We start from the raw sequence: 27493 nt of genomic DNA on the forward strand, positions 1-27493 counted from the left end.
GTCTCGGAACCTTCCTGGTATAGCACGCAGCGGACAAACATTAGCTGTCATTTTAAGAGCTTGTCTCCATTCGCTGCTAGTGAGGCGATCAGGTTGTCGGATCCATTTATTGGCGGGAGTGAACTCCTTATAGAGGATGACGCCTTTCCCTTTCTGATTTAAAGAGCACCAAGATTGAAATGCTCGCTCCCTGAGTTCTTATCTCAGTTTTTTGACTTGAAGTGAATCAGAAGAGATGTTTTGAAGTCCAAGTTTATTTAAACAAACCCCAATTTCTTTAGACAAGTTGCGACAAGCGTTTACATGGATATTTTGGGATCGTTGTAAGCTCTGACATGCATTGATATGCTGCAAAAAAGCTTCCCAGCTAGATTTAAATAGTCCCAAACCCTTGTATTTTCTGTCAACATAAAGCATATTTCTGCTCCTGATCTTCAGTTAATAGTCCATTCAAGTCTTTTATTACTTTATTAGCTCGTTTTCTGCTGTGCCATTCACTGCTTTACTAGTAAGACTGAACTGTTTCTTTAGCATTTACAAACGAAATATTTTGTCCCCAAGTATAAGGACATTCCTCCAAGAAGTGAGACTCCATCGCTGTAGAGTAACGGTTAGCATGACTAACCGTGAAGCGAGCAAGTCCGGAATTAAATCCTGTTTGCGACAAGTTACTTGTTTTATATCAGTATTAACTTTTATTGTGATTTTTAGAGCGAATTATTGCTGACTTCGTATTTAAGAAATAGTGATATTTGTTTATTCTTCTAAAAATAAATAATGACTTCTTTTTTTTAATCGGTTACTTTAGGACGCTTTATCAACCGTTTTGGTTATATTATAGGGTCTGAGTGAGATGAAGGTGATAATGCCAGCGAAATGAATTCAGGATACAGCGCTATAAGTTATCAGCATTTGCTCGTAATGGTTGAGGGAAAATCCCGAAGAAAATGCAGTTAGGAAATAAAAATCTTAATGTGAGCATATTAAAGTGTCCCTTATTTCTTGACTTTTAATTTGGAACCCCTACCCTATAATTTCGTTCCTATTCGTATGAAATATTGTTGATATAAATATATCGATGATCAAACCAAGTTAAGGGGAGACTCCACAGAAAATCATGAACATTTTTCCAAAAAAAAAATACATATATATGTATATTTCACTTCTTTAGAATTTATATTTTCATATCCCAAATGGATTTAGTTTAATTCTGATCACAAATATGTCTAATTTTGTTTAGTTGAGGGTGTAAAGGGGTGTAGCATTTAAAGAGCTGTCAAAATTATTTTTTCATCAAATAATTCTTTTTTACAAATTCTTCTTTAGAATTTATATTTTCATATCCCAAATGGATTTAGTTTAATTCTGATCACAAATATGTCTAATTTTGTTTAGTTGAGGGTGTAAAGGGGTGTAGCATTTAAAGAGCTGTCAAAATTATTTTTTCATCAAATAATTCTTTTTTACAAATTTCTCATTACAAATCTAGTAACTTTTTGTTCTAAAGTTGGCTCCCTGAAGTTACTAGATGAATGTAGTGGATGAGAATTTTAATTTACATAAATATTCATTTTACATTCAAATCCATTTTTCCGTAAGATTATTTTTCTGATTCAACACCAACCTTTATATGCCAAATATTAATAAATGTGAGTGAACTTTTTATTGCAAGTATTTATGAGGTAACTGCATGTTTCTGTGCATATATTTCGTGAGAAATGTTGCTACTTTATTTTATTAATTTTTTTCATGCATTATAGGAAAAAATGACATTTTTTAAAATTTCAAACAATTTTTTTAACTGAATAAATGAAATATTTCATAAAATGAATGCATAAAAGTATTTCTCTATGTATTGTGAATGTAACCAAAAACAAAGAAGCTTAAAAATTGAGATCTTCTACTAAAAACTTGGGTTTGAAAATACGTCTAAAAAGAATAGACAAAATAAAAAATCAAAAGTCAAAATCATTTGGGAGTTCAAAATTTGGACTTTGTTAGTCCTTTACAATATAAACATACTCTCAAAATTTGGTTGAAAAAATGATTAGGAAAGTAAAAATTGTAATTTTTAGTGGGGTGCCCCTTAAGACGTGCCAAATTGATCTTGAATTTGTTGAGACTGGCTGCGCTATTTCCAGACTGAAAATTTACGGAGAGAGAAGAAAGGGTGCAACAAAAGAAAATAATACGGGAAGAAAGGCGATGCAAACATAAAAAATTAGTGCAAATATCTTCTCGTGCGGAAGCCATTAAACAAGTATTTAACGAAAATATCCCTGACATTTGTGGCATTAGGGATTCAAAAGAGGAAATAGCTGCAACTATTAAGACAGCAAACAGTTAGGACCTAATTGGCATTCCAAAATTATTAATCTCTTCCGGCGCAAGAAACAGACAAATGCAGTTTTAATCTATTAAAAGAGTGTAAATTAGAAAATACAGTTCAAATCCTTTGTTGAGACACAACCGCTTGAAATACTGGTGCCTACATAAAAATTAACAAAAAGTTGGACAGAGAACTGCTGTTTTTCTCTTACCGCCATCACATTTACAAACTAGTTTTACGTAGTGCATTTGTGGGTCAAATAGTTAAGATTAAAAACAATCCTGATGTCCAGTTAAAAAACATCAATGCTAAGAAGTTCTATAATATTACAAAAGATTCTTGCAAATCAACTGTAATAAAAGTAAAATTAAATTCTGGTGTTTCTTCAAAACGAATTTTTAAATAAACATTAATAAATGATTAACGTAAACAAATTGTTTTATCCATTATATTTTGGAAGAAGATTTGGAGAAGAAATTCAAAATATGTCTGCCAGGTACAATGAACCAAGTCCGGTAGATGGCGAGAACAATTTATCCATGAAAAATATTTTTTTCTGAGATCTGAACTTCGTTTGTTCGACATTGATCATCAAGCATCAAGCATTAAAAGATATTCCTTTGTTCATATTAGAAGTTTATCTTAAACCTTGTCTTGTCTGTGCATCATCTTAAAAGCCCCAAATCAAGACCTGTTGTTTTAAAGATATAAATAACTAAATAAATATATAAATAAATAAATAAATAAATAAATAAATAAATAAATAAATAAATAAATAAATAAATACGAAACGGCAAAACCAACTGTTCCTTAGAGAGTTTTAACAAATAAATTTCAATTATTATTAGTGCCAATAAATATGTTTCCCTTTCTTGAGCTCCTATTTTGTTTGATCAGCAAGAGAGTTCTTTTTTTTTTCCAAAAAATAACACTCACAGTCCTGCCTCATACTCTCCCCGTCTCTTCGCCATAACTTCAGTACTCAGTCTCTCTACCCATTAACCTCCCCATCACTAACACATTACTTCAACTTCATGTCTCTCACCCCTCATGCTCTTCTTCACTCCAGTCTCTCTCCCCGAACTCTATCTCCCTTTCTCTTTCCCCTCAGCCTTTCCACCTCTATATCAAACTCCCATAACTTCATCTTCTCCCCGTCTCTGTCCCCTCGGCCACTTTTTGTTTTATCTTTCCGTATCTCTTCCACAACTTCGCATCCCCTTCTCTCACTCTTAAGCCTTTTCTTCTCCCCGTCAGTCTCCCACAACTTCATTTCCCCGTCTCTTTACCATCAACCTTACCATCTCTCACACACAACTTTATCTTCATGTGTGTCACCACTCAGCCTCTTCTTCATCCCGTCTATCTCACTGTCTCTTTCCCCTCAGCCTTTTCACCTCTATATCAAACTCCCATAACTTCATCTTCTCCCCGTCTCTGTCCCCTCGGCCTCTTTTTCGTTTATCTTTCCGTATCTCTTCCACAACTTCGCATCCCCTTCTCTCACTCTTAAGCCTTTTCTTCTCCCCGTCAGACTCCCACAACTTCATTTACCCGTCTCTTTACCATCAACCCTACCATCTCTCACACACAACTTCATCTTCATGTGTTCACCACTCAGCCTCTTGTTCTTCCCGTCTATCTCCCTTTGTCTTTCCGTATCTCTTCCACAACTTCGCATCCCTTCTCTCACCCTTAAGCCTTTTCTTCTCCCCGTCAGACTCCCACAACTTCATTTACCCGTCTCTTTACCATCAACCTTACCATCTCTCACACACAACTTTATCTTCATGTGTTCACCACTCAGCCTCTTCTTCATCCCGTCTATCTCACTGTCTCTTTCCTCTCAGCCTTTTCACCTCTATATCAAAGTCCCATAACTTCATCTTCTCCCCGTCTCTGTCCCCTCGGCCTCTTTTTCTCTTGTCTTTCCGTATCTCTTCCACAACTTCGCATCCCCTTCTCTCACTCTTAAGCCTTTTCTTCTCCCCGTCAGTCTCCCACAACTTCATTTCCCCCTCTCTTTACCATCAACCCTACCATCTCTCACACACAACTTTATCTTCATGTGTTCACCACTCAGCCTCTTCTTCATCCCGTCTATCTCCCTGTCTCTTTCCTTTCAGCCTTTTCATCACTCAGCCTCATCTTCAGTTCTCTCTTTCACAACTTTATCTCCGTCTGTCCCTGTTTTCAGATCCTATTATTTCGCAAACAATTCCATCTCGCCACGTCTCTTGTTCGTTCTATATCTCTCAAATAAATTTATTTTCCCTTGTTTCTGCTCTCTGCTTCTTGTTCACCCCTTCTCTCTCAAACAACTCCGTCTCCTTCTCACAACTTTATCTTCCCGTCTCCCTCCCACGCTTCATTTTCCACCCTGTTCCTATCTTCCTCCTGATCCGCTCTCTCTTTTTCTCAAGTGTATCTCGAAGAAAATATACTTACTTACAAAATGGCTTTTAAGGAATCCGGAGGTTCACTGCCGCCCACACATAAGCCCGCCACCGGTCCCTATCGTGAGCAACATTAATCCAGTCTCTATCATCATATCCCACATCCCTCAAATCTATTTTAATATTATCCTCCCATCTACGTCTTGGCCTCCTCAAACGTCTTTCCATCAGGTCTTCCAACAAGCACTCTACATGCATTTCTAGAGTTACCCATACGTGCTACATGCTCTATCCACCTCGAAGGTCTGGATTTAATGTTCCTCATTAAGTTAGGTGAAGTATACAATGCGTGCAGTTCCGCATTGTGCAATTTTCTCCATTTTCCTGTAACTTCATCCCTCTTAGCCCCAAGTAGTTTCCTAAGCACCTTATTCTCGAACACTTAACCTCTGTTCCTCTCTCAAAGTGGGCGTCCAAGTTTCACAACCATACAGAACAACAGGTAATATAACTGTTTTATAAATTTTAACTTTCAGCTCATACGAAAGCAGAGTGGATGATAAAAGCTTTTTAACCGAATACTAATAGGCATTTCCATATTTATTCTGCGTTTAATTTTCTCCTGAGTGTCATTTATATTATTTGTTACTGTTGCCCCAAGGTACTTGAATTTTTCCACCTTCTCAAAGGATAAACTTCAAATTTTTATATTTCCATTTCGTACTATGTTCTGGCCACGAGACAATCATATATTTCGTTTTTTTTAGGGATTTACATCCAAACCTATCTCGTTATTTGCTTCGAGTAAAATTCCCGTGTTTTCCTTAATCGTTTGTGGATTTCTCCTAACATATTCACGTCATCCGCATAAACAATCAGCTGATGTAACCCGTTCAATTCCAAACCCTCCCCGTTTTCCTGTACTTTCCTAATGGCATATTCTAAATAAAAGTTAAAAAGTAAATGCTATAGTGCATCTACTTGCTTTAGCCCGCAGTGAACTGGAAAAGCGTCAGACAGAAACTGGCATATACGGACTCTGCTGTAACTTTTCCTGAGACACATTTTAATTAATCGAAGTAGCTTTTTTAGAATACCAAATTAAATAAGGATATTATATAAAACTTCTTTTTTAACCGATTCATATGCCTTTTTGAAAGTATACTTGCCAAAAATTCCGAGGCGGTAATTAAATGAAACAACCACCACATTCTCGTCCATCATGAAGTCTGGTCCGAGGGCTACTTGGTTACCAGACCCGAAGAGGAAACCACCGCCGTGGATCAGAAATAAAACAGGGAGTAGCGTGTCGCTGGGACCAGACGGAAGCTGAAAGACAAAAAGTATGTTATCAGTCATAGAGCTTGGATTGCAAAGATTCTTGACGCTTGATGCATGTGGGAACTCTGGCGGAAATTTCTGTCGCGTTTGCGTTTATTTTTGTAGTCGTTAGTTTCTTCTCGTATTTAGATGTTGACGAATAGCTGATACAAGCAATTTGTACAGAACTGATAGTGTACTTCTCTATTAAGTTATAATTTTATGTATCTAGAAATGTCATACAATGTCAAATGTCTTAGAAACGAGTAAACAGGAAGTACGTGTTGTTGCCATCATTGGCGGCTTTATCATCATTCATCGCATTATAGTTCTGTAGAGAGGAAACGTGTTCAATCGTACCATGGAAAGTGATGATTGCAAACCTTTGGTCTCAAATTTCCGTCGACATTATCTCATTAGATTTACAGTAGAACCTCTATTATCCGTGATAATGAAGGGGATGGACTGAGCTGTTAATCGAAAAAATCGGATAATCCGTACCATGGAAGATTTTGTAATTTCCTACATTGTCTTGTATTTAACTCGGTATGTAGTGAATCAAAAGTTCACTAATTTCAATCTGATTATAAACGACGGGTTTTTAAAGGACAAGGAAGTCCTTTGTAATGACTGTCTCAGGAAAGACAGGTATAAAGGAGGTCTCATGTTGTAGATTTACATACTTTTTTACTCTTTATCCTTGTTTTTTTTTATTAAATCGCGCAGTTGTAACTCCAATCTCGTTTTCTGATGCGAGATGAGCCGCAGTTTTTCTTTCTCAAACCATTCAATTATCTCCATTTTTTTTTCGATACTTGTTTTCTTTTAACACCCGTGGAAGACATTTTATATATGTTATATTATAGAACGGCAATTCGAACAGTAGACAATGCTGTGTAACGATAAAGACTTGTAATGAAACACTATAGCAAAAACATAAATGTAGAACCTACTAACATAGTCTAGTATATACAGTCACGAAGCTTGAGTTGTGAGGGTACTAGGAACAATAGACAGTGTCGGTACTATTTCGTATTGTCTGTAATGAGGCGGTAGTAGCGATAGTAGCGATCCTAGTGGTTAGCAACTATCTATGGATGCATATTCTCTACTTATTGAGCTTCGTGACTGTATACCGGTATACTAGACTGTGCTACTAATATGATATACAAAACAGTATTTTATATAAGTTATTTATTTCTGAATAAAAAAAAGCGCGAGATATAGACAGTCGGATAATCCGCCAATCGGTTAATAGGGTGACGGATAATCGGGATTCTACTGAACTATTGGTTAAATAGGATTTCCCAGTCTCTGATCGGGTTAAAACCGTGATAGAGCCTTGCGGTGAATTACGGTGAAGCTCGGAAAGCCTAATTAATCAAATTCACTCTCCTCACTTCCTCGCTGGGCCTCTCTGGGGTCTTTCAAGATGCGAAAGAGAGAGTGGTGTGCGGAAAGCAACGAGAACCTACCACATTTATCATTCCCAAGAAAAACATGGTATGATGAATCTTTTCATAGTAAAAGATTCCGGACGTAAACTATTCCCCCATTCGAAAGTCTCGGAGGGAGATACTGGGGAAGGACACATGATATTAAGATAATATGCAGAGCTGGGACTGATCTGTGCGCTTACGTACGTCACAGCAACGTACCCGCACTAGCAGGATTGCCTGAATCGAAAACGTTGATTGTGAGTTAGCTTATCTGTTGCAAGTTAAGGCTGGTTCACAATAAACCGGGAACGAGAACCAGAATGAAAACCAGAAGCAGAGGACATGAATATGAAAATTTTTTATTCACAATAAACCGAGAACGTAGACGACTATGCATATCGATATGCATGTCAATAACGATATGTAAAGTCGATATTACGCATTCTGATGTTATTTGTGTATAATTGACCAATGGCGTCCTCTCATGAGTACAAGGCAGCCAACATAAACACAGGTTAACCAACTTCGAAATTTCAACTGAAACATTTCATTAGGTACGGTACTATAAATATGCCCATGCATCTTTATTATCACAACCTATTTTAAGTCTACCATAACGTAAAATAATTAGAGAAGAAACATTTCTAATAGAACAAAAATGAACACAACAGTAGTTATTGAATTGAAGCATGAATATGTAGTGTGTAATACAACCAATACAGTAATAAAATATGATTCACTTACGATCGGTGTTCAAAGATGCATCTATTGAAAGCCACGTATTCTCCTTCATTTTCTCATCTTTATACGAGGCGCGCCGCTTATCGTAAACTCAATATTAGAATCTCATCAAATAAAACTTGTTCCATGATGCACATCACAGAACAAAATAATGCATAAGTTATGTCACGGTGTTCTTGCTACAAAATATACGACGACAAAATAGCTTTTGGATGGCAATAGAATGAATCTAGTGGGCTGTGATCGGAAACGTGAACGCCAAAGTTGAAACTTGGCCAACTCTCCGTTCCCGATTCCGGGCTCCGGCAAGCGTTTCGTTAATTGTGAATGCTCACATTTAAATTACACATTTTAACAATTTTACCGTTTTCGTTTTCGTTCCGATTCTCGTTTCCGGTTTATTGTGAACCAGCCTTTAGTCGTCCCGGTGGAGAGAATGTTTGTTTTGAGAACAGTACCTGCTCGCGGTCTACCTCACTCCATCCCCTCCCACACGCATTGTTAAGGTCGCGCAACGGCCGCCAAGCGCAGAGCTTGCCCCAGGTTTCTATACCTACATCGTCTGTGATCTATACCTATGTCAAAACACATGGCCGTGTGCACCATTCTTGATCATCTAGCCCGTTTATCAGCAATCACGGAAACATGGTTAATTCTTGACAATGATCAAGTTACAGATGCGGTGCACCGACATTTTCCCTCGATCAACTCAGTACCGTCAGCTGACGGTACACTCGCTTGAGAAGAATCATCTGAGCGCTAGGTTACCGCGTATAAAGCAGCGAACGAATGCACTCTGTCAATTATCGCTTCGTTTTTGTTTGTCGGACTGTTTAAAAAATCCTCGCAGTTTTCGAATAACAAGTTTTAATAATCATGGAAGAAAAAAAGAAAAGAGCACCGAACTTCTCACAGTTCAAAGTGGGAATTCTTTTAGAACTCGTCAGCATTTCTGCATTCATATTAGAGAATAAAAGTACTGACGGAAGTTCTCTAAGAGAAAAGCAGGCTACTTGGTTGGATTTAACCTCACAATTCAACATGAGTTATACGTGTTTACATAATTCCACATAATTTGTAACGTAATTTATACAGTGGTTATTTCATATTTTTTTATAATAATTGGGAAAATTTCAGTATACGGACACTTCACTGACAATTATCTTGAAATAGGCTACTAAAAAGAGCAGATTTGTATGTGTTTGTCGAATGCTCATCATCTTGCTTACGAAAAGACAATAATATATTTGGGAAAATTTCAGTATATGGATACCTCGCTAACAATTATTTTAAAATAATAAAAAAAAGCAATTCGTCTGTGTATGTCGAATACGCATCATCATGAATACGAAAAGTAAGTTTTTAGTGCCAATTTATTTTGTGTGCACAAGGTTGGAATTTTGGAGTAAGAGGGAAAGGAAAGTATCCTTGTTCTAAATTTATCCATTTATTTTGTGTTCACAAGGTTGGAATTTTGGAGTAAGAGGCAAACGGAGGTATCCGTGTAATTTCTCTTAATTCAAGCGTAAATAGCCTAATAATTGTCCAAAACGTCATGTAGGTCCTAATAGTTTCAAACGGCAAACCTGTAGCTAATAAGTGATAAACTCGCATTCTACAGAATGGTCATATAGTTTTGCTATATTATTACCGGCATAGAATAACTACTTTATTATTATGTTAACAAAATTGGACAGTTAGGCCTAAATAATATTTTGTCCTCAAGTAAAGTCCCGATCTTCCAAAGCAGAAACATATTATATAAAACATTAGTCTATTATTAGAAAAAAAACATTTTTATTATTCATCTACAAACTTACTCTTTCTACAATAACACCAATTCTGTTATTTCCGCAGTGATTTGCGTGTTCAAGATACATCATTTCATCTTCAATTCCATCAAGTACGTCAAATCGTGCCGCCATTTTGGTTTTCTCGACTTGACCATGTTCAATTCAAGATAATCGGTCCCACACCCATTATCAAATTTGATCATCATCAACCCGCTTGTTTAACTTTGATCGAGATTGATTCTCTGCAAATTGGCGTTGAAGATGGTCAAGTGCCGAATAACCATGGTCAAATTTTAATCGAGAATGGTGCACACGGGCAACAGTGTACGCTATAAAATTTAAGATAAAGGAAAACAGATACCATAAACTATCACAGAAGACGTGCTAAACGCCAAAAGGCGTGAAATTGACTGCAAATTAGACATATTTCGTGTCACTAAAAGCGCCTGTGTGTAGGTACATTGCACTAAGCAGAAAGCTTCATTATTTTTTCGCTGACATTTGCGTGCAGAGTAATGATTGTATACTCATATTCCTTTAAATAATTTTATGCTCGACCATGCCGAAATGTAGTAATTATACACCTGGTACCAGGCCTTTAATGCATGGCATTAAAGTGCACCTAATCATTAAAGTACAGGTGTTCAGCCAATGACAATTCAGCCTTACAGGTGTTCAGCCAATGACAAGTCAGCTTTGTAACGTTATAAAACCGCAAGTATCGATTATTCTCGGATATGCGATCGAAAGAGAATTAGCGAAAAGTCACGGAGGCTGGAAATCCAATACTGTCGCAGAAGGTTATGTTCTGTTACTATAATAATTAGCGTTAATTGTAAATAATATTCAAATAAATTCAATTTGTCATCTCGTTTTTCAATGTATAATTTAATTTCAATGTTATATCAAAGTTAATATTTAGTTTAATCTGTAGGTTCTTATAGGCTACCAAGGTCAATGTGGACATCTCTTCCTCGGAAAAAATCAATACTTTCGCGTCTGCGCACATCTCACAATTTACGAGGTATTGCTCAAGGTCAGTTAGATACAAATAAAGTGAATAATTTCAAGTTAGAAATATGGTCGAGCATAAAAATTCGTATGAAACTCGCCTATATTGGTAATTAAGAAGCTCTTATGAAAATTATGAAACTCGCTTGCGCTCGTTTCATAAACATCCATACTCGCTTCTTAATTACTATCATTATAGGCTCGTTGCATAATGTACTAGTATGCGTTTGATACGATGCAGTTATATGGTAGTTACCATATACAGTACATTAAGATGTAGCACGTACTCTTATTATGTTAGAATTTAGAAAACAAAAATGGAAAGAGAAGGCAGCTTTGAGGTTGGTGGATGAGGTACTCAAAACTTTAAATTCGAAAATGCATAATGAGGGATATTTTGTCTTTTATCTAAAGCATTTGACACTGTACATTGCAATATACAGTCGAACTTCCTTAAATCTAACTTCTCTAACTCGATTTTTCGATATCTCGAAGTAATTTTTATTTCCTGGCGGAATTATATATAATTTCCATACATTTCTTCTACTGGGTGTTCAGTTCAAAGTGTGTCATGGCTCGCTGTATGCCGTTACGTGGCTAGTCGATGAGCCTAGAGAATTCAATCTCCCTACACTTCCGCAGAGGTGTATTACTTATCTGCCAGAGAAGTTGCCTAGCAAGTACGGTGTTCATTCTGAAGAGTACTTTCCGATACGTACGGTAACGCCGGTAGTGCCAGGAATGTGAACTGTTTCGAAACATGTACTGAGGTGAGTGTTTTCTTACTGTCAGGATATGGGGAGAAGGTTAAGACGATTACTTACGTATTCGTTGACATTAACTTCTACGGTCAACATAGACACGGTGCATTTGATTTGTATTGTGGAATGTTGCCGTACGCAACCGATGATAACAAATACCCTGCGTACGACTTGGCCGCGCAAAACACAGTTCGAAAGAGGTTATAGTAGCACACAGTACAGATCGCCATCTGTTCCTACGACGTTCAAGTTATACCATACACGTTCTCAAGTTCAGATTGAACGCCTTGATTAATAGGCAACTTCTCTGACACAAAAGCTGAGACTCGCTTCAAATCCCTGACTCATCAACAGTGACGTCATGACACTTTGAAATGAACACCCAGTACATATCGAAGTTCTACTACTGGGTGTTCAGTTCAAAGTGTATCATGGCTCGCTGTATCCCGTCATGTGGCTAGCCGATGAGCCTAGAAAATTCAATCTTCCTACACTTCCGCAGAGGTGTATTACCTATGTGCCAGAGAAGTTGCCTAGCAAATACGGCGTTCATTCTGAAGAGTACTTACCGATACGTACGGTAACGCCAGTATTGGCTGGAATGTGAACTGTTTCGAAACATGTACTGAGGTGAGTTTTTTTCTTACTGTCGAGATATGGGGAGAGGGTTAAGACGATTACTTACGTATTTGTTGACATTAACTTCGACGGTCAACATGGACACGGAGCGTTTGATTCGTATTGTGGAATGTTGCCGTACGCAACCGATGATAAGAAATACCCTGCGTACGACTTGGCCGCGTAAAACATAGTTCGAAAGAGGTTATGGTAGCACACAGACCGTACAGACCGCCATCTGTTGCTACGACGTTCAAGTTATAACGTACACTTCTCAAGTTCAGATTGAACGCCTTGATTAATAGGCAACTTCTCTGACACAAAAGCTGAGACCCGCTTCAAATCCCTGACTCATCAACAGTGACTTCATGACACACTTTGAAATGAACATCCAGTATATATCGAAGTTCTACTACTCGATTTTTTAGAGATCTCGTTTAATATTTCTTGTCCCAGTACGAAATACATTTTCTTTAACTATCAATTAAGGTGAAAATAAAAGTTACATAGCACATTTATTCATTCAATTTTTTTTTTGTCCAAGAGAAGACCCTTCACTGCAAACCCAGCATTCTCCAATATTTATTATTTTATCTTTCTCTTTGTCTCCTCATAAGATCCATATATTTTATTATCGTCTATAATTTGATATCATCTTCTGCTCCGAACTACGTACACATATGTAAGTAAAATTGAATGAATGTGATGAAATACTGTGATACCACAGTCTCCTATATACAGTCGCGAAGCTTGAGGTGATTCTCGTGATAAAGCGCTCCAAGCGGTTAGCAACTAGAAACAATAGACTCTCCACGGTCGACTTTGGACTGTGTCGTATTTCCATCGAGTGCTAGCTCGTTGCGTATTTCACATTGATGCTTGTGAAATGTTCGTTATTGGTTGTAATGAAAATGCTAATGGCTAAAATACAATATTTGGAATAATAATATTTTACTAGAGACGTAGAAAAATTAAGTTTGTTTTAATGAAATTGATTTATCACGTTTTATTTTCAATTCTGGTGGGATTATTATTGCTTAGGCCTACTTTTTATTTTACAAAGGATGTTTTTAATTACAGCTGTTAATTTTGTTGTTATTTTTATTTGTTACTTTACTAGAGACGTAGAAAAAGTCTGTTACAATAAAATTTATTGATCACGTTTTATTTTCAATTCTGGTGTGATTATTATTGCTTAACCTCATCCCACTTTGTTAACTACGTAAGCCTACACTACAAGTACCGGTACACGTAAGTTACTCCATTAATTCATATTTCCATTATTATTGTTGTAAAGGGAAATGCAAATTAATATTTATTGGTTTCATAGTTAATTATCGCTATAATCTTGAATGAGTGAAGCGATTATAGTAAATTTCAGTTCGTTTTGCACAAACAAAAATAATATTATCCTATTTCTTGCAGGTATCTTCGAGTTTATGGTGAAATTTAATATACTTCATTAAAATAATAAATTAACTTTATACATTTAATATTTTAATAATGGAAGGAAGGTGTTAATATTTCCAAAAGAACACAACAAAAGTGTAACATTTTGTCGTCTACTAGGAGAGAGATCTGCGATGATGAGGCGATAGTAGCGATCCTAGTGGTGGGCAACTACCCATGTTTGCATTTTTACTACATATTGAGCTTCGTGACTGTATATAGTAGACTGTGGTGATACTTTGTCCAGCGTCAGAACTTCGCCCAAACAGTCGTATAAACGAAGATCGTCTTAATTTCTAGCTGAATGAATATCACAGACCTATAAGCTTTCGTTAATGTACTACGTAGAGATTAATTTTTTGGTCCTACAGCATTACCTGTTATTGTTATCATTGGTTATTAATGGAGAAAAATTCACTCCGACACCGGGGAACGAACCCAGTTCTGCGTACTGGGCGCTCTAACCACTGAGCTACGCCGAGGCTCAATCCACAGCACCAGATCAAATCTTTCTCCTTTGGTGCATATATACTGTGGAATCCCGGCCACCAAGTCACTCAAATGAGTGCTCTCCTCGTGTGATGACAGTTGACATATTATGTGTCAATATATATGTCGAACATGGAGTAATGCCACTAAGGGAAAATACCAAAGGCGATCCGGTGCTGTGGATTGGACATCGGCGTATCTCAGGGGTTAAAGGGACACGCTACTGAGTTTTCGTCAATTTTGGTCAATGTTAAAAGTTAATTTTTTTTTTTTACTAATGAACTGTATTGACTAGGAACAAACCCATTTACCATTTCATTGTAGGTAGTCTTAGCATAATTTTAAAAGTTTAAGAAACAAATTATATGAGACCCAGATATTTGTTTACTAAAATTATGAACACTTTTTTATATTTTATTTTTTTCCGAATACATTTTTCAACATAAAATTTTGAAAATAATTGTGCACATGTAACTCATCAATATCTATTCGATTTTAAAATTTCAAAAACTTACAATCAAAATTGTGGAGATTAGAAATCTCAGTAGCGTGTCCCCTTAAAGCGGTCAATACGTGGGACTGGGGGTCCCGGGTTCGATCCCGGCGCCGGAGCGAATTTTTCTCCATTAATAACCAATGATGCCCGGGTGGCGTGGGTCGTGTCATAAGAACCTAAAACGGAGGGGTTAAACTAAGGGAAAGAAGAAGAATAACCAATGATTCCGTTAATGTGTTCTCACCTTAGGTGTGTAGATGTTTATAAAGAGACAGTCTTCTACGCCTTCTGCATTTACTTTCCATTTATTTTTCTGTGGACATATTGGTCCTTCAGCAGTTGCATTTCTTACTTCGGTCCAAGGTTCTAGAGGCTGGAGAGGCTGTTTGAAATAAGATTAAGATGGTGTTTTAATATTTTGTGAGGGAAATGTTATGTTTGAAGCCAAGAGGCTTTGTTACATAAACCATAGGTACTGTAGAATTGACGTTTAAGGTGGAATGGGACAGGGGCGATTTCTCAGGGCATGCTATGCTTGCTGCGCAAGCCCAATATTTTCGTAGAATGTGTATTTCTCAAAATGGCGTTATGTACTTTAAAATTTATTTTGATTTTTGGAATACTGTATAGGCGTAATAACATCAGCAGGTTGCCCACCGCAAGTATCGCAACGCTTGCTCGTTTCTCGGAGCTGCAGGAAAGACGTAGAAATAACGAGAATATGATGCGCGCGCAAGTGCCTTCCTCCTTGGTCCGTCCTAGGCGCACATGCTTCTGTTATGTGTTGTTTGAAGCTCTGGTCCGAAAGCTACAGCAACGACTATTTAACGTTACACAGACCAGTATTGGCAGCGGGAATGTGCTGTGATATGCGAGTGCAATGTAATTGTATGAGCGGAATGCATATGTTAGCTGCTGCATGCGTTATTAATTCTTAAACATTAATTTGAAGTATTGCAATGAGTTCGGAATTGTGTGTCATTGAAACCTTATTATTAAATCCATTTTCCCGAAGGACTATTCAAGAGAAGACAGACATTAAAGATAATATGTGCGCTCGTTCAGTGCAGCTCAATACAACAATGTGCATTGGTTGGCAGGGTCGAAAAAACTAAATAAACTGTTTTGTTGGCCATGTTTGTTATATTATATCGAACTTCTACATCTGATAAGCGAATATGATCCATGACTCATAATGATTTCATAATTATAAAATAAATTCTTTATGTGGGTCTGATTATTTTTATTAATTATAAATTATTATATCCTCCCATCTTCCCCTATCAATAAAAGAGCAAGCCTAACTTTCGTGACTAGCATTCGCCCCTGGAATGGGAACGCCAGTACAAACTGACCAAATTCCATGTCGTTTGATATGACTATAGGCCTATGACTGATAGTAGAAGTAAACGACTAATTTTATTGAACTTTTGCACTACAAATCTGAACACACAAATTCACGCGTCTTGGTTCGTAATGTAAATGAAGACCTCTGTCCAAAAACCAGACAACTGCAGGGGCGAATGTTAGTCACGAAAGTTAGGCTTGCTCTTTTATTCATAGGGAAAGATGGGAGGATATAATAATTCATAATTAATCAAAATAATCAGACCCACATAAATAATTTATTTTATGCTCGACCATGCCGAAATGTAGTAATTATACACCTGGTAGCAGTCCTTTAATGCATGTCATTAAAGTACACCTACTCATTAAAGTACAGGTGTTCAGCCAATGACAACTCAGCTTACAGGTGTTCAGCCAATGACAAGTCAGCTTTGTACCGTTATAAAACCGCAAGTATCGATTATTCTCGGATATGGAATCGAAAGAGAATTAGCGAAAAATCACGGAGGCTGGAAATCCAATATTGTCGCAAAAGGTTATGTTCTGTTACTATAATAATTAGCGTTAATTGTAAATAATATTCAAATAAATTCAATTTGTCATCTCGTTTTTCAATGTCGAATTAAATAATCAAGGTTATATCAACTTTAACGGGATTACATCAAGGTCAATGACATTATTGTTCCTCGGAAAAAATCAATACTTTCGCGTCTGCGCACATCTCACAATCCACAACCTAGAATAAGGTCACTTCCGATCTTGTCAGATACAAATAAAATGTATACATCTGAATAATTTCAAGTTAGAAATATGGTCGAGCATAAAAAGTCGTATGAAACTTGCCTATAATGGTAATTAAGACTCTCGTATAAATATTATGAAACTCGCTTGCGCTCGTTTCATAAACATCCATACTTGCGTCTTAATTACTATCATTATAGGCTCGTTGCATAATGTACTATTATAATTATGAAATCATTATGAGTCATGGATCATATTCGCTTATGAGATGTAGAAGTTCGGGCACAGATGCATTATAGGGGCCAATCTCCTTATTGGTTGAATGGTATGAATGCTACTATCGATATGTATTGTTATAATCGACATAAAATATGTTGCCAACTTCTAAATTAACAGTCAGTTTTATATTATTGACTTGTAGCCTACTTTAAAATGGAAATAACGGCAGTAATAGTAGGCCTAAAATATATTTTCCCTGGACCAAAAATATAATACAAAGTGACTAAAGTCACATCAATAGTAACAAACTGTTTATTTTTTTTAATTTGGTAGCATTTAATGTTTATCGAATATCGAAGGCTAAAAACGCTAATCGAACCATTACTTCCGCTGATCTTTTTTTTTGTGCATAATGTGTGATAGGTGGCCTCTATAATGCATCTGTTCCGAAGTTAGATATAATATAACAAACATGGCCAACAAAATAGTTTATTTAGTTTTTTCGACCCTGCCAACCAATGCACATTGTTGTATTGAGCTGGACTGAACGAGCGCACATATTCTCTGTCATGTATGTCTTCTCTTGAATAGTCCTTCGGGAAATGGATTTAATAATGTTTCAATGGCACACAATTCCGAACTCATCGCAATACTTCAAATTAATGTTTAAAACTTTACAACCACTGACACAGGATTCCCGCTAGGAGTGAAGCAAGCGGTATGCTAAAGGCGGAGCTTGATAGGGCGCTGGCTGATAGTCGGAGTAGCCAAGAATGATATTTCCCGCTCCGTTTAACATTATCACGTCGTAGCATCTATGATATTCAAACAATCGCGTTGCAATTTTTTGTATTGATAGATCAATGTCCAAGGGAAGCATAGAAAACAATTCGAAGTCAAAATATTGTTTTTAAAAGTGAGAAAAAATACTAACTTTGAAGTGATCTGCTCACTTTTAAAACGAAACAAATTTACAGTAAGCGGTAAACTTTTTTGTTTTTCACGTTAGATGGGGGGTCAAAGCGAGAAAAATGTTGTGTAAGAATGGAAATTCGTTTTAAAAGTTACCGCTGCTCAAAATCTTTACTGGTTACCGAGTTACGGCCAATTAACGTCAAAACTAAACCACAGTTTAAAATAGAATACAAATTTGTGTAAATTAAAAAGCACGAATTACACAAATAATTGATAAAAGTCGTCCCTACTAATTACAAAAGTCATCATTGACATCTGGTCCACAGACCACCTCTCCAATGCCTCTCTACTCCACGCCGAGACTTGCGCTGCAAGCTTGAAAGAATGACTGAAACCATTCTTGGAGCTTACAGCGTGCTGGAAAGCTAGCGGTAAAGCGACCATCCATGAGTCAACGTGTGCGGTGTCATATGATTCTAGCGATTCATTTCCCCCACTGCCGCTACCAGCTACTCTACCAGCTAGTCTACCATTGTCAACGTGTTCGTACCCTTACGTGATCCTCACTGTATAATATGTACAAAATATGTTTCAATTGCCACTTTTTTTTCCTCTTGTATGGAAGAGAGAACCGAAGTCTTGCACTGCAGTCTGAGGCTTATTGTGCTCACCACTCCCACCCTGTGACAGCCGAACGGCCGTACTCTTGTACAAGTACAGCACGCCGTATCGTGAACTTAACCCGGGCTATTGTGTGGATGATGATATGTGAATTAATGATGGCGAAATGAGTCCGAGGTTCAATGCCGAATATTACCAGCAATTCTACTTCAATTCGTTGAGGGAAAATTCCTGAAAAACCCCAACCAGGTAATTTGTCCCAACCAGAATTTGAATCCGGGCCCGCTCGTTTCACGTTCAGACGCGCTGACCGTTACTCCATAGCGGTGGATTATTGGCACCTGAGAGGATAAAAAGAAAGGAGAGAGTAATCAAAGCAAATATGCTTGAAATCAGTGTGACGGATATGACGTCAAACTACACCTTCTATGCTCCATAATCCTCCGTGAAATACCGCCAATCGCCAAATATTCAATTGCTACTATTGGTTTCGGTCATACGTAAAAGGTTTAGAATGGATGTGGAGGTAACAGGACTATTAGCAGATTATTATATCTATGTATGTTCCACTGTATATTTATTAAAAGTATTACGTTTGTGACATGGACTGAACACTTCATTTCCACATTCTTTCTTTTATCAAGAAGGATGTTGGCACTCCTTCATATGTTAAAGCATAGGGGACATACCAACGGACATATTCTACAGTTGAGCCGAATAGAATATTAGCATATTTATAAATAAAATAACATCTGCTGAACTTGACTACACTTTTGAAATATTCACAACAATAAGAAAAAATTTGTAATCGTAATAATATGAACAAAACAGCTGATAAACACACCGGTAAAAGAGATGAATTATGGGTAATTTGACCGCCATACTAGTACACCTTTTTGGTTCCACTGTTTCAGGCTTATGGCCCAGGGTTGATTGGCACTCTTATCTTGTAATGCTTAAATTTGAAGAGTATTCAATTGTTTGTGCATCTTGTTCATTTGTCTTCGTAAGTTTTGTTTTGTTTAATTAAATTCGATTTAAATTGTATAGTTATTTAGACTGGGAAGTTTTGAAACGGAGCCCTGTATATTAATATGGGTTTTGGGATTAATTCAGTGAAATCTTAAATTGAATATTTATATTGTTCCAAGCTAGACATTAATGTAGAACATTTTTAATCAAACGGTAATATACAGCGCTCATACCTTAAACCTGAGATCTCCAACGGGAGGTTTGGCGTATGGTATCCCCATAAACCCGAAGAATGGTCGATTGCTGCGTGCTGACGTCAGAATTGTGCCTCTGACGGGGCCATAAAGAGTCTCCACAATCAAATCAGAATCAGATGATGAAGATAAACCGAACAAGATCAGGAAAATCACAGTGGAAAATGTGAAGCACTTCATATTTGGATACAACACAAAAGTACAAACACATGCAGATGGTAATCCGAAATTAACCACAGCTGTATTCTGCTTGAATCTCTTCTTCACGTGTCGAAGATAATCTTGGCCCAACGCCAGTTACCTCACCCGTACTCTGCTTCAACCTTCAGTACATCAGGAGTAATCCGGCCGCAGAACTCCTTCGCTTTCTCTGTGAATGTGGTGAGTCTCTGCTTTCCTCCAAAGGTCAGATTATATCCTGCAAAATGTACGAGTAACATAGATCTTACTGTTAGATATAAAAACCACGCCGAACGTTAACAACTTGCTTTCTTTTAAAAAGTAGACGCTTTTTCATTACCTTTGGTGACGCTCTCCTCTCTCTTAACGTCAGATGATGTACTGCTACGAGAGTTGTTCAAACATTTCTTACCCTTACCAGGATATAGATGTGCTAGGGATCTGAAATTTTGCCACTTATAGGTGGAGATCTTAGTAATATACACGCCAATTTTTATTCTTGTACGTCGAAGTGAACTATAGTTAGAGTCGAGAGAATTGGAGGAGCAGTGTATAGATTCCTTCATCTTGAAAGAAAATCTGCCCAAATAATCCATGAAGAGTCATGAGTCATTCAACGAAACTAACATAATCTTTTCGCTCTTTGTTATTTCGTTTATTCGAACCCATACGTTCATATTATTGCTTCCATTTTTAAAAAAACTAAATTTCAATATTGCTTATAAAAGAAACAACTCTCTAGGTAAAATTTTGTTTAATAAATTCCCTTCTAGCAACTTCGATAAATTTCATTCTTCAGGCGTATATAAATTACAATGTCAGTTCCCAGAATGCGATGCCACATATATAGGTCAAACTGGCCGTAATTTTAATATAAGATATAAAGAATATAAAAATATTTCTCATGAAGTTTCGCATTCTGCCTTTAGTGAACATATATTCAATAGTCAACATTTCTTTACAGATATTAATACTGACATGGAGATCTTACACACTAATAGAAAAGGTAAATTATTAAATATTTTAGAATCCATTGAAATTTATAAAGATAAACTTATGCAAATCTAGTCTTTCAGGTGAAGCTCCCTGTAAAGCAGATTTGAATAATTTCAAGGGAAAAATTGTTCCGGGGACGGGTATCGATCCCGGGACCTCTGGTTGAACGTACCAGCGCTCTACCACTGAGCTACCCGGGAACTCCACCCGACACCATCTCAACTTTTCCCTTTATATCCACACAACTCGCGTGGGCTGACGAAACGCCAGAGACCCACAACGAGTGCACACAATCTCTGTGTGACTTGGAATTGTGGTTTTCTGTTAACGTACACAGTAACGTATATATTATGCAAATCTAGTCTTTCAGGTGAAGCTCCCTGTAAAGCAGATTTGAATAATTTCAAGGGAAAAATTGTTCCGGGGCCGGGTATCATTATTCAAAGATAAACTTGTTAACCCTCAAAATTTAAATGATAAAGCAATCTATGAAAATAACATCCTTTTTGATCTCTATATCACTTCCGATTTGAACAAGAGAAGATCAACGTAGTATCAATCACGCAATCTCTGTCTCGTCCCACATCGTAGTCAGTCTCCTCTAAGCCACAATACGCAGTCGAACATCTGAACCAGCGGTGAGTCTAACATCCAGATTGTAATTCTGTCCATTCTTCTTACTTATTCGTTCTTGTACTCATTAATATATATATAAGTTTTTATCATGTGATAACATATTTTTTAAGACAACTTTTAAATACCTGTTTTTTCATTTCAATTTTTAATCTCACTCATCATATATTTTAGAAATGAATAACACTTACGTCATTTTATCTTTATTATTATTTTCAACTATCTTTTGACATTTAAACATGTTTTCTTTGTAACATTTAGTATTATTTACGATTCCTACATATACTGCTTAACTCATTTTTGTACTTACTGTATTTATGTACAAGTTCTTTATTATTAGATAGTATATTTTTGACAACTTTCAAATATCAGTTTTATTCATTTTAATTTAATTTCTTTTAGTTATACTTATCATACTGAATAACACTTATGTCATTTTATTTTCAACAATTATTGACATTTAAATATAGCATTTTTGTAATTCAGTATTATTTACGATCTTTTTACATACTCATTTTCTTTTTGCAGTCGTGGTATTGCCACTGAAGATGGAGGAGCATTCCTCCGAAACATGACCGGTTTTTAACTGATTATATTAATTTTAATTTAATTATCAAAAAGTGTTCATACAACTGTAATAAATTATTTCTCTGTATGCTTAATATCTCATTTATGAACACTGTTGAATTTGACCTTACTTGTGTAAATTCATTTATTTATTATCTTACTAATATATTCACTCACAACTTTCACTATTACATGATCGATACGCATTTCAACACCTACAGCTATCATTATTGTCTGTAACATTTGATATATTTTTAAAATACTTACTTGAATTTACAATTGACTTCTCTAACAGCTTTGTTAACACTGGATCATGGTATGTGTTCGTGGCTGTGTTGAAAAAAAGTAATTTACATTTGGCTGATTTCTCCATATCACCTCTTCGATTACAGACCACATGACATGCAGTCTGCATGGACACTTTTCGGCAGTCGAATGTTGTTTGGAACGCCTAAAAAGTGGTTCTGCTATCGTATTGTTCGCGCAATTATCTTGATAGTTGTGTAACCAAGTCGTGAGGACTTGGCATATTCACGCTAAAGGAAATCGATCATTTGTTGTGGCTAAGACAGTACACCGCAGTTTAATTAAGGAAAACAATAAAGAAAGCAAACGTGAGATAAATATTCACTCGATAAAATTGATTCTGTAGTCACAATAAATTAATAAACCTCAAATTCATAAATTTAGGCATTGTTATCTAAGCTCTAAGCATAATTTCTACAGGAATTACCGTAGTTTCCCCTAACTATGGTCCACATTTTTCACATTTTTCTTTGTATATTCAGTACTATTCATCCAGAGTAAGTGAAATTTTGGCTTAGAACTCTTGTAAGTGTATATTAAATAAATATTGACATTTGTGTTTGAAATGATTTAATTACAAGTGTTAAAAAATAATAAGCATTGGTACATAGTTGTATTCTGAGTTGCCCAACTATGGTCCACTCATATATTCATGCTTGAAAGCATAAATGGACTATAGCTGGAGCTGTAATTATTCGTAAATCAATACATTGAGTTTCTAATTTAAGGATAGGAACATAATCTAGCACAGAAATATTAAAAATAATTGAAAAGTACATGGATTCTTTTTATTGGTTCACATTGCATAAACACACAATAAACAAGAGAAATCTGAAAGCCATTTTCCTGCAATAATGAACAACTACAGTATATTAAAGAAGAAAAGTACGGTATCAAAATAAACTAACACTTTCTTAGCAAAATATTATGCAAATAAATTCACTGATAATGTTTATTTACCATATTGAGAACTACATTCAGTAGGCTAATTTCGATCCTTTGAATCTCCACTTCTCTTATAGTTCTGAAATTGAAAATAGATCTCTCTTTTTCTAGACGCATTTTGAGTCTTCAATTTGTTTTATTATGTTTTCCATTCTATAGAATAAAATGTCTTCCATTTCTCGCCACCTCGGTAATTGCCGCTTCTTACTATACATGAAACAACAGCTCCATTGCTCTTCACTTCCAATACTTTCCCTGGCCACAATTCCTCCTCATAAGTAACTACCATATAACTATGTGCCTTTAGCATTAATTTGACAGATTTCGTCTTCTTTTCCACATCTGACTCACTGTCTGTAAATATGGAGAGAACACCGGAAACATCATAATCTGTATCCAATTCAATTTCATCGCTCTCATAGTCACTTACAGGGACGGTTGTTTTCCTTCTACCCTGAAGTTTTCGTTTTACCGGACCGTCATTCGTGCTAATACCATTGATGCTGGAACAGCCTGTTTCTTTGTTTACTTGACTATAATATTAAATGGTGTTTTAGAGTATACTGAGATACCGTATTTGCAGAAGTAAATAATCACTTTGATCACATTTCTTTAAAACAAATATTTCAAAATGAAATACAACTATGGTCCACGAAAAATTGTGGTACATAGCTGAGGACTGACTTCTAGCCTTGGGGTTAAACATTTTTCACGCAGAGTCCTTAACCTCTGCCAGTGTAATTATTACTTGAAAGTAAACACTATATAGCCAGGTTTAATTGTAGAAAGAATAATTTATCTATAAGGTACCAGTTCTACATAGGAGAGCTTAATAAAACAGACAAACACAAACTGAATGATTTCGTGTCTTCACACATTCAATAGAACGATGCACACTGACCTTGTTAAGCATCCATATCATTGCCACGTGTAATGGTAGATAGACGCATCTATGGGGAACATAATTCCATCACAGTGGCGCCTTAAATGGCAAACACCGAACTCTTGGGGGACTAAGTAGTACATAATGCGTTTTGGACCATAGTTGGATGCCTGGACCATAGTTATGGGAAATTACGGTACTGCAGATTGCGGAATTAAGAAATATTTTCTTGAAAATGAGAGCCTACTAGCACTTGATGCTCCTTCTCCTTTTTATCGTATTGTCTTTTCAGGGTATTCCTTCCACACAACATGCTATTTGTTGATTCTGTGCTTCGTTTGACAGTTTATAATAAAATATGAACATTTTTCAATGTATTTTTCAGTTACAATTTTAACCCAGGTATGCTTACTGTCCTATTAAAAGGACAGTTGTCAGTGTTTCAAATTACCCTCCCTACAGTTAACGCATTTGATTTTTCACAGGTGTCACTATTACTGGTCTTAATTAGAGGGTTGGTGGGTGTGTTAAGACTGGTAATTAGAGTTCTGGTCATCGTTGAGTTTGAGATGTGGACGTGAGAATTGTTCTTTTTATTTCAGCTATGGCATCCGAGACGCAAATCAGATAAGAATGTTAAATATTTTTACAGTTCGTAATTAATTTACAAATTGTTATAGATCAAATGACTCATAATAAACATAAATATAACGTGAAACCACAATGCGTTCGAAATATCTATTCATTGCGACATGACAATGACGAAAACTTATGTGTCCTTTTAAAAGGACAGTAGGCATATCCCCATATATTTTTAAATTGTTTCGCTATTTCAATTTTAGTGGATTTTCCCTGCATGAAATATTATCTACGTTTGAGAATTATGCTACGGGCGAAATTTCATCTCAAATACAGACATATCACTATAATGCAGCCTACAAATGCCACACAGAGTTCGTGTGCACTCAAAATTGGGTTTCTGGCATCTTGTCAGTCCACTGAGGTGTGTGGATATGAATGGTAAGTTGAGACAGTGTCGGGTGTAGTTCCTGGGTAGCTAGTCGGCAGAGCGTTGGTGCTCTAAGCCAAAGGTCGCGAGATCGATACCCGGCTCCGGAACAAATTTTCCTTTGAAAATATTCAAGTCTGCTTCACAGGGAGATATACCTGAAAGCCAGATTTGCACAGCAAGACCTGTTTACAAGTGGAGAACTGGAGGGAGGTATTGAACGGACATAAGTTTCTATTGTTTTTCATTTAGTATTTTTGGAAGAGGTCTTATTTTCTTCCCAAATTGTCATTGTCATAACAATGTAGATTTTAGAAAATGAACTGAAACCTGTCTTTCAACATTGCCACAGCAATTGCTTCATTATATGTGTCGTCACTTCCCTCCCAATATAACGTCCTCCTCGAAATTTCAACACTCTTTTCGCCTATTACTTATTTTTATGTATCAATAGCAATACGGTACTATTCAATGACGAAAGCATTCTAGAGTTAAAATGAATTTAGCCACAATGCATCATTCTTCAGAATAATATTAGTAGTAATAATAAAGAAACTATAATAAAATAAAACGTAATAATAATAATAATAATAATAATAATAATAATAATAATAATAATAATAATAATAATAATTGTAAATTACAACAATTACATTGTGTCCTTTCATGTAAGCATAGTATACAATTCTTCCTCAAAATGTATGCTTATATGCCTACTGTCCTTTTAAAAGGACGCCTGTTTCTAGCAAAATATCTATGCATGTGGTACAGTTAAACATAGGCGTATTGGTTTACCACACAACGAAAGAAGAGACCGCGACCTGAAACATGGTGAGAGTGATAGCCGTACGTCATATGCTGGAGTGTCCTGGCTCAAGTGGAAGGATAGAAGGTCCATTCTTTTCCATTCTAATTACCACGATCCATCTATTGTCGCCACTGTTTCAAGGAAGGAGAAGAATGAAAAAACCACTGAAATTGCTAGTCCACAACTCGTGAAGGACTACAGCAAACATTGGGTTATGTTGACAACGCTGATAAGTTGAAGTCCTTGTACGAGATTGATAGAAAATGCAGAAGATAGTGGCACCGTATTTTTTGGTATTTTGTTGATGTCACTGTGACTAATGCCTTCTTGGTATATTCATTGAGAGATGAAGGTGGAGAACTGACTCTGAAGAATTTCAGGTTGGTAGTTGTTGATGTTTTGGTCGCAGCTAATATTCCAAAACCTAGAGGGAGAAAGACAGTACTAAAATCTGTGCACAATTTCAAGCCAACGGTCCCATATGAGAAAAGATTCGACAAGGTGGCACATACGCCTGTGTGTCGATCTTCAAGACGCTGTGCTTATTGTAGCACTGAAGTTCAACCACACGGGAGTAAATGGGCCTGCAACACTTGTGGAGTGGCACTTTGCTTTAGTGAGATCAGAAACTGTTTCCTTTTGTATCACTCACAATAAGTCTGAAGGCATTGTGTTCTGCAGTATTGCATAGTGGTTTTACCATGAAACCATCCATTTTCTGTGTCAAAAATTGAAGTTTTTCAAATTTTTAAAATGTGAGGTACTTCTCTTAGACAAATAAAATATTAATTTCATTGCAATCTCAATTTTTTATTTCCCTCCCAAATGCATGCATCGAAGGGTTAAAAACATTATTCACGAAGTGGATTTCACTACGGATCGTCCTGGATAATAAACATTCCAGTTTATCGAGAGTTTACTGCAGGCGTAAAGTTCGGAAACTCCTACAACTACTGCATATAATCCAAGCTAACATAGCTCGCTGTCGAGGTTGTATATGTTTTTATTAATTTTTCATTTCCCTCTTCCAAAATAAAACTGCAGTCAACAATTCCTTACTTTAAGCAGTTACTTTTATTTAATAGCTAACACTTTCGAGGCGCAATTTAATTACTTATATTTTTAATGTTTAAAGCATATATTCAGAATATTTCGGGACCTGATTGAAGACAAAAAGCTTTCCCTGGTGTTTACATATAGGAACATAACAAAAATTTGCCATTTTTAGTTGTTTTTAAGAGTATTTAATATACTA

At 36.3% G+C, this 27493-nt stretch overlaps 1 protein-coding gene across 2 annotated transcripts in view; it reads right to left on the bottom strand.

Moving 5' to 3' along the window:
* LOC138696778 (juvenile hormone esterase-like) overlaps positions 1–22672 on the bottom strand; it is a 100339-nt gene extending 77667 nt beyond the window's left edge. Inside the window, exons 1-4 of one of the 2 annotated variants that reach the window (XM_069822175.1) lie at positions 22555–22672; positions 19891–20329; positions 15087–15224; positions 5895–6054 (exon numbers count right to left, since the gene is read on the bottom strand). In XM_069822175.1, the coding sequence (XP_069678276.1) occupies positions 5895–6054; positions 15087–15224; positions 19891–20091 (499 nt within the window). In that variant the 5' untranslated portion in view covers positions 20092–20329; positions 22555–22672. Of the gene's footprint in view, positions 1–5894; positions 6055–15086; positions 15225–19890; positions 20330–22554 lie in introns of those variants that run through there. The other variant, XM_069822176.1, reaches the window with a different exon arrangement.
* Between the last annotated feature and the right edge of the window lie 4821 nt (positions 22673–27493).

The sequence above is a fragment of the Periplaneta americana genome, chromosome 3, assembly GCF_040183065.1.
Source record: "Periplaneta americana isolate PAMFEO1 chromosome 3, P.americana_PAMFEO1_priV1, whole genome shotgun sequence".
Taxonomy (NCBI): Eukaryota; Metazoa; Arthropoda; class Insecta; order Blattodea; family Blattidae; genus Periplaneta; species Periplaneta americana.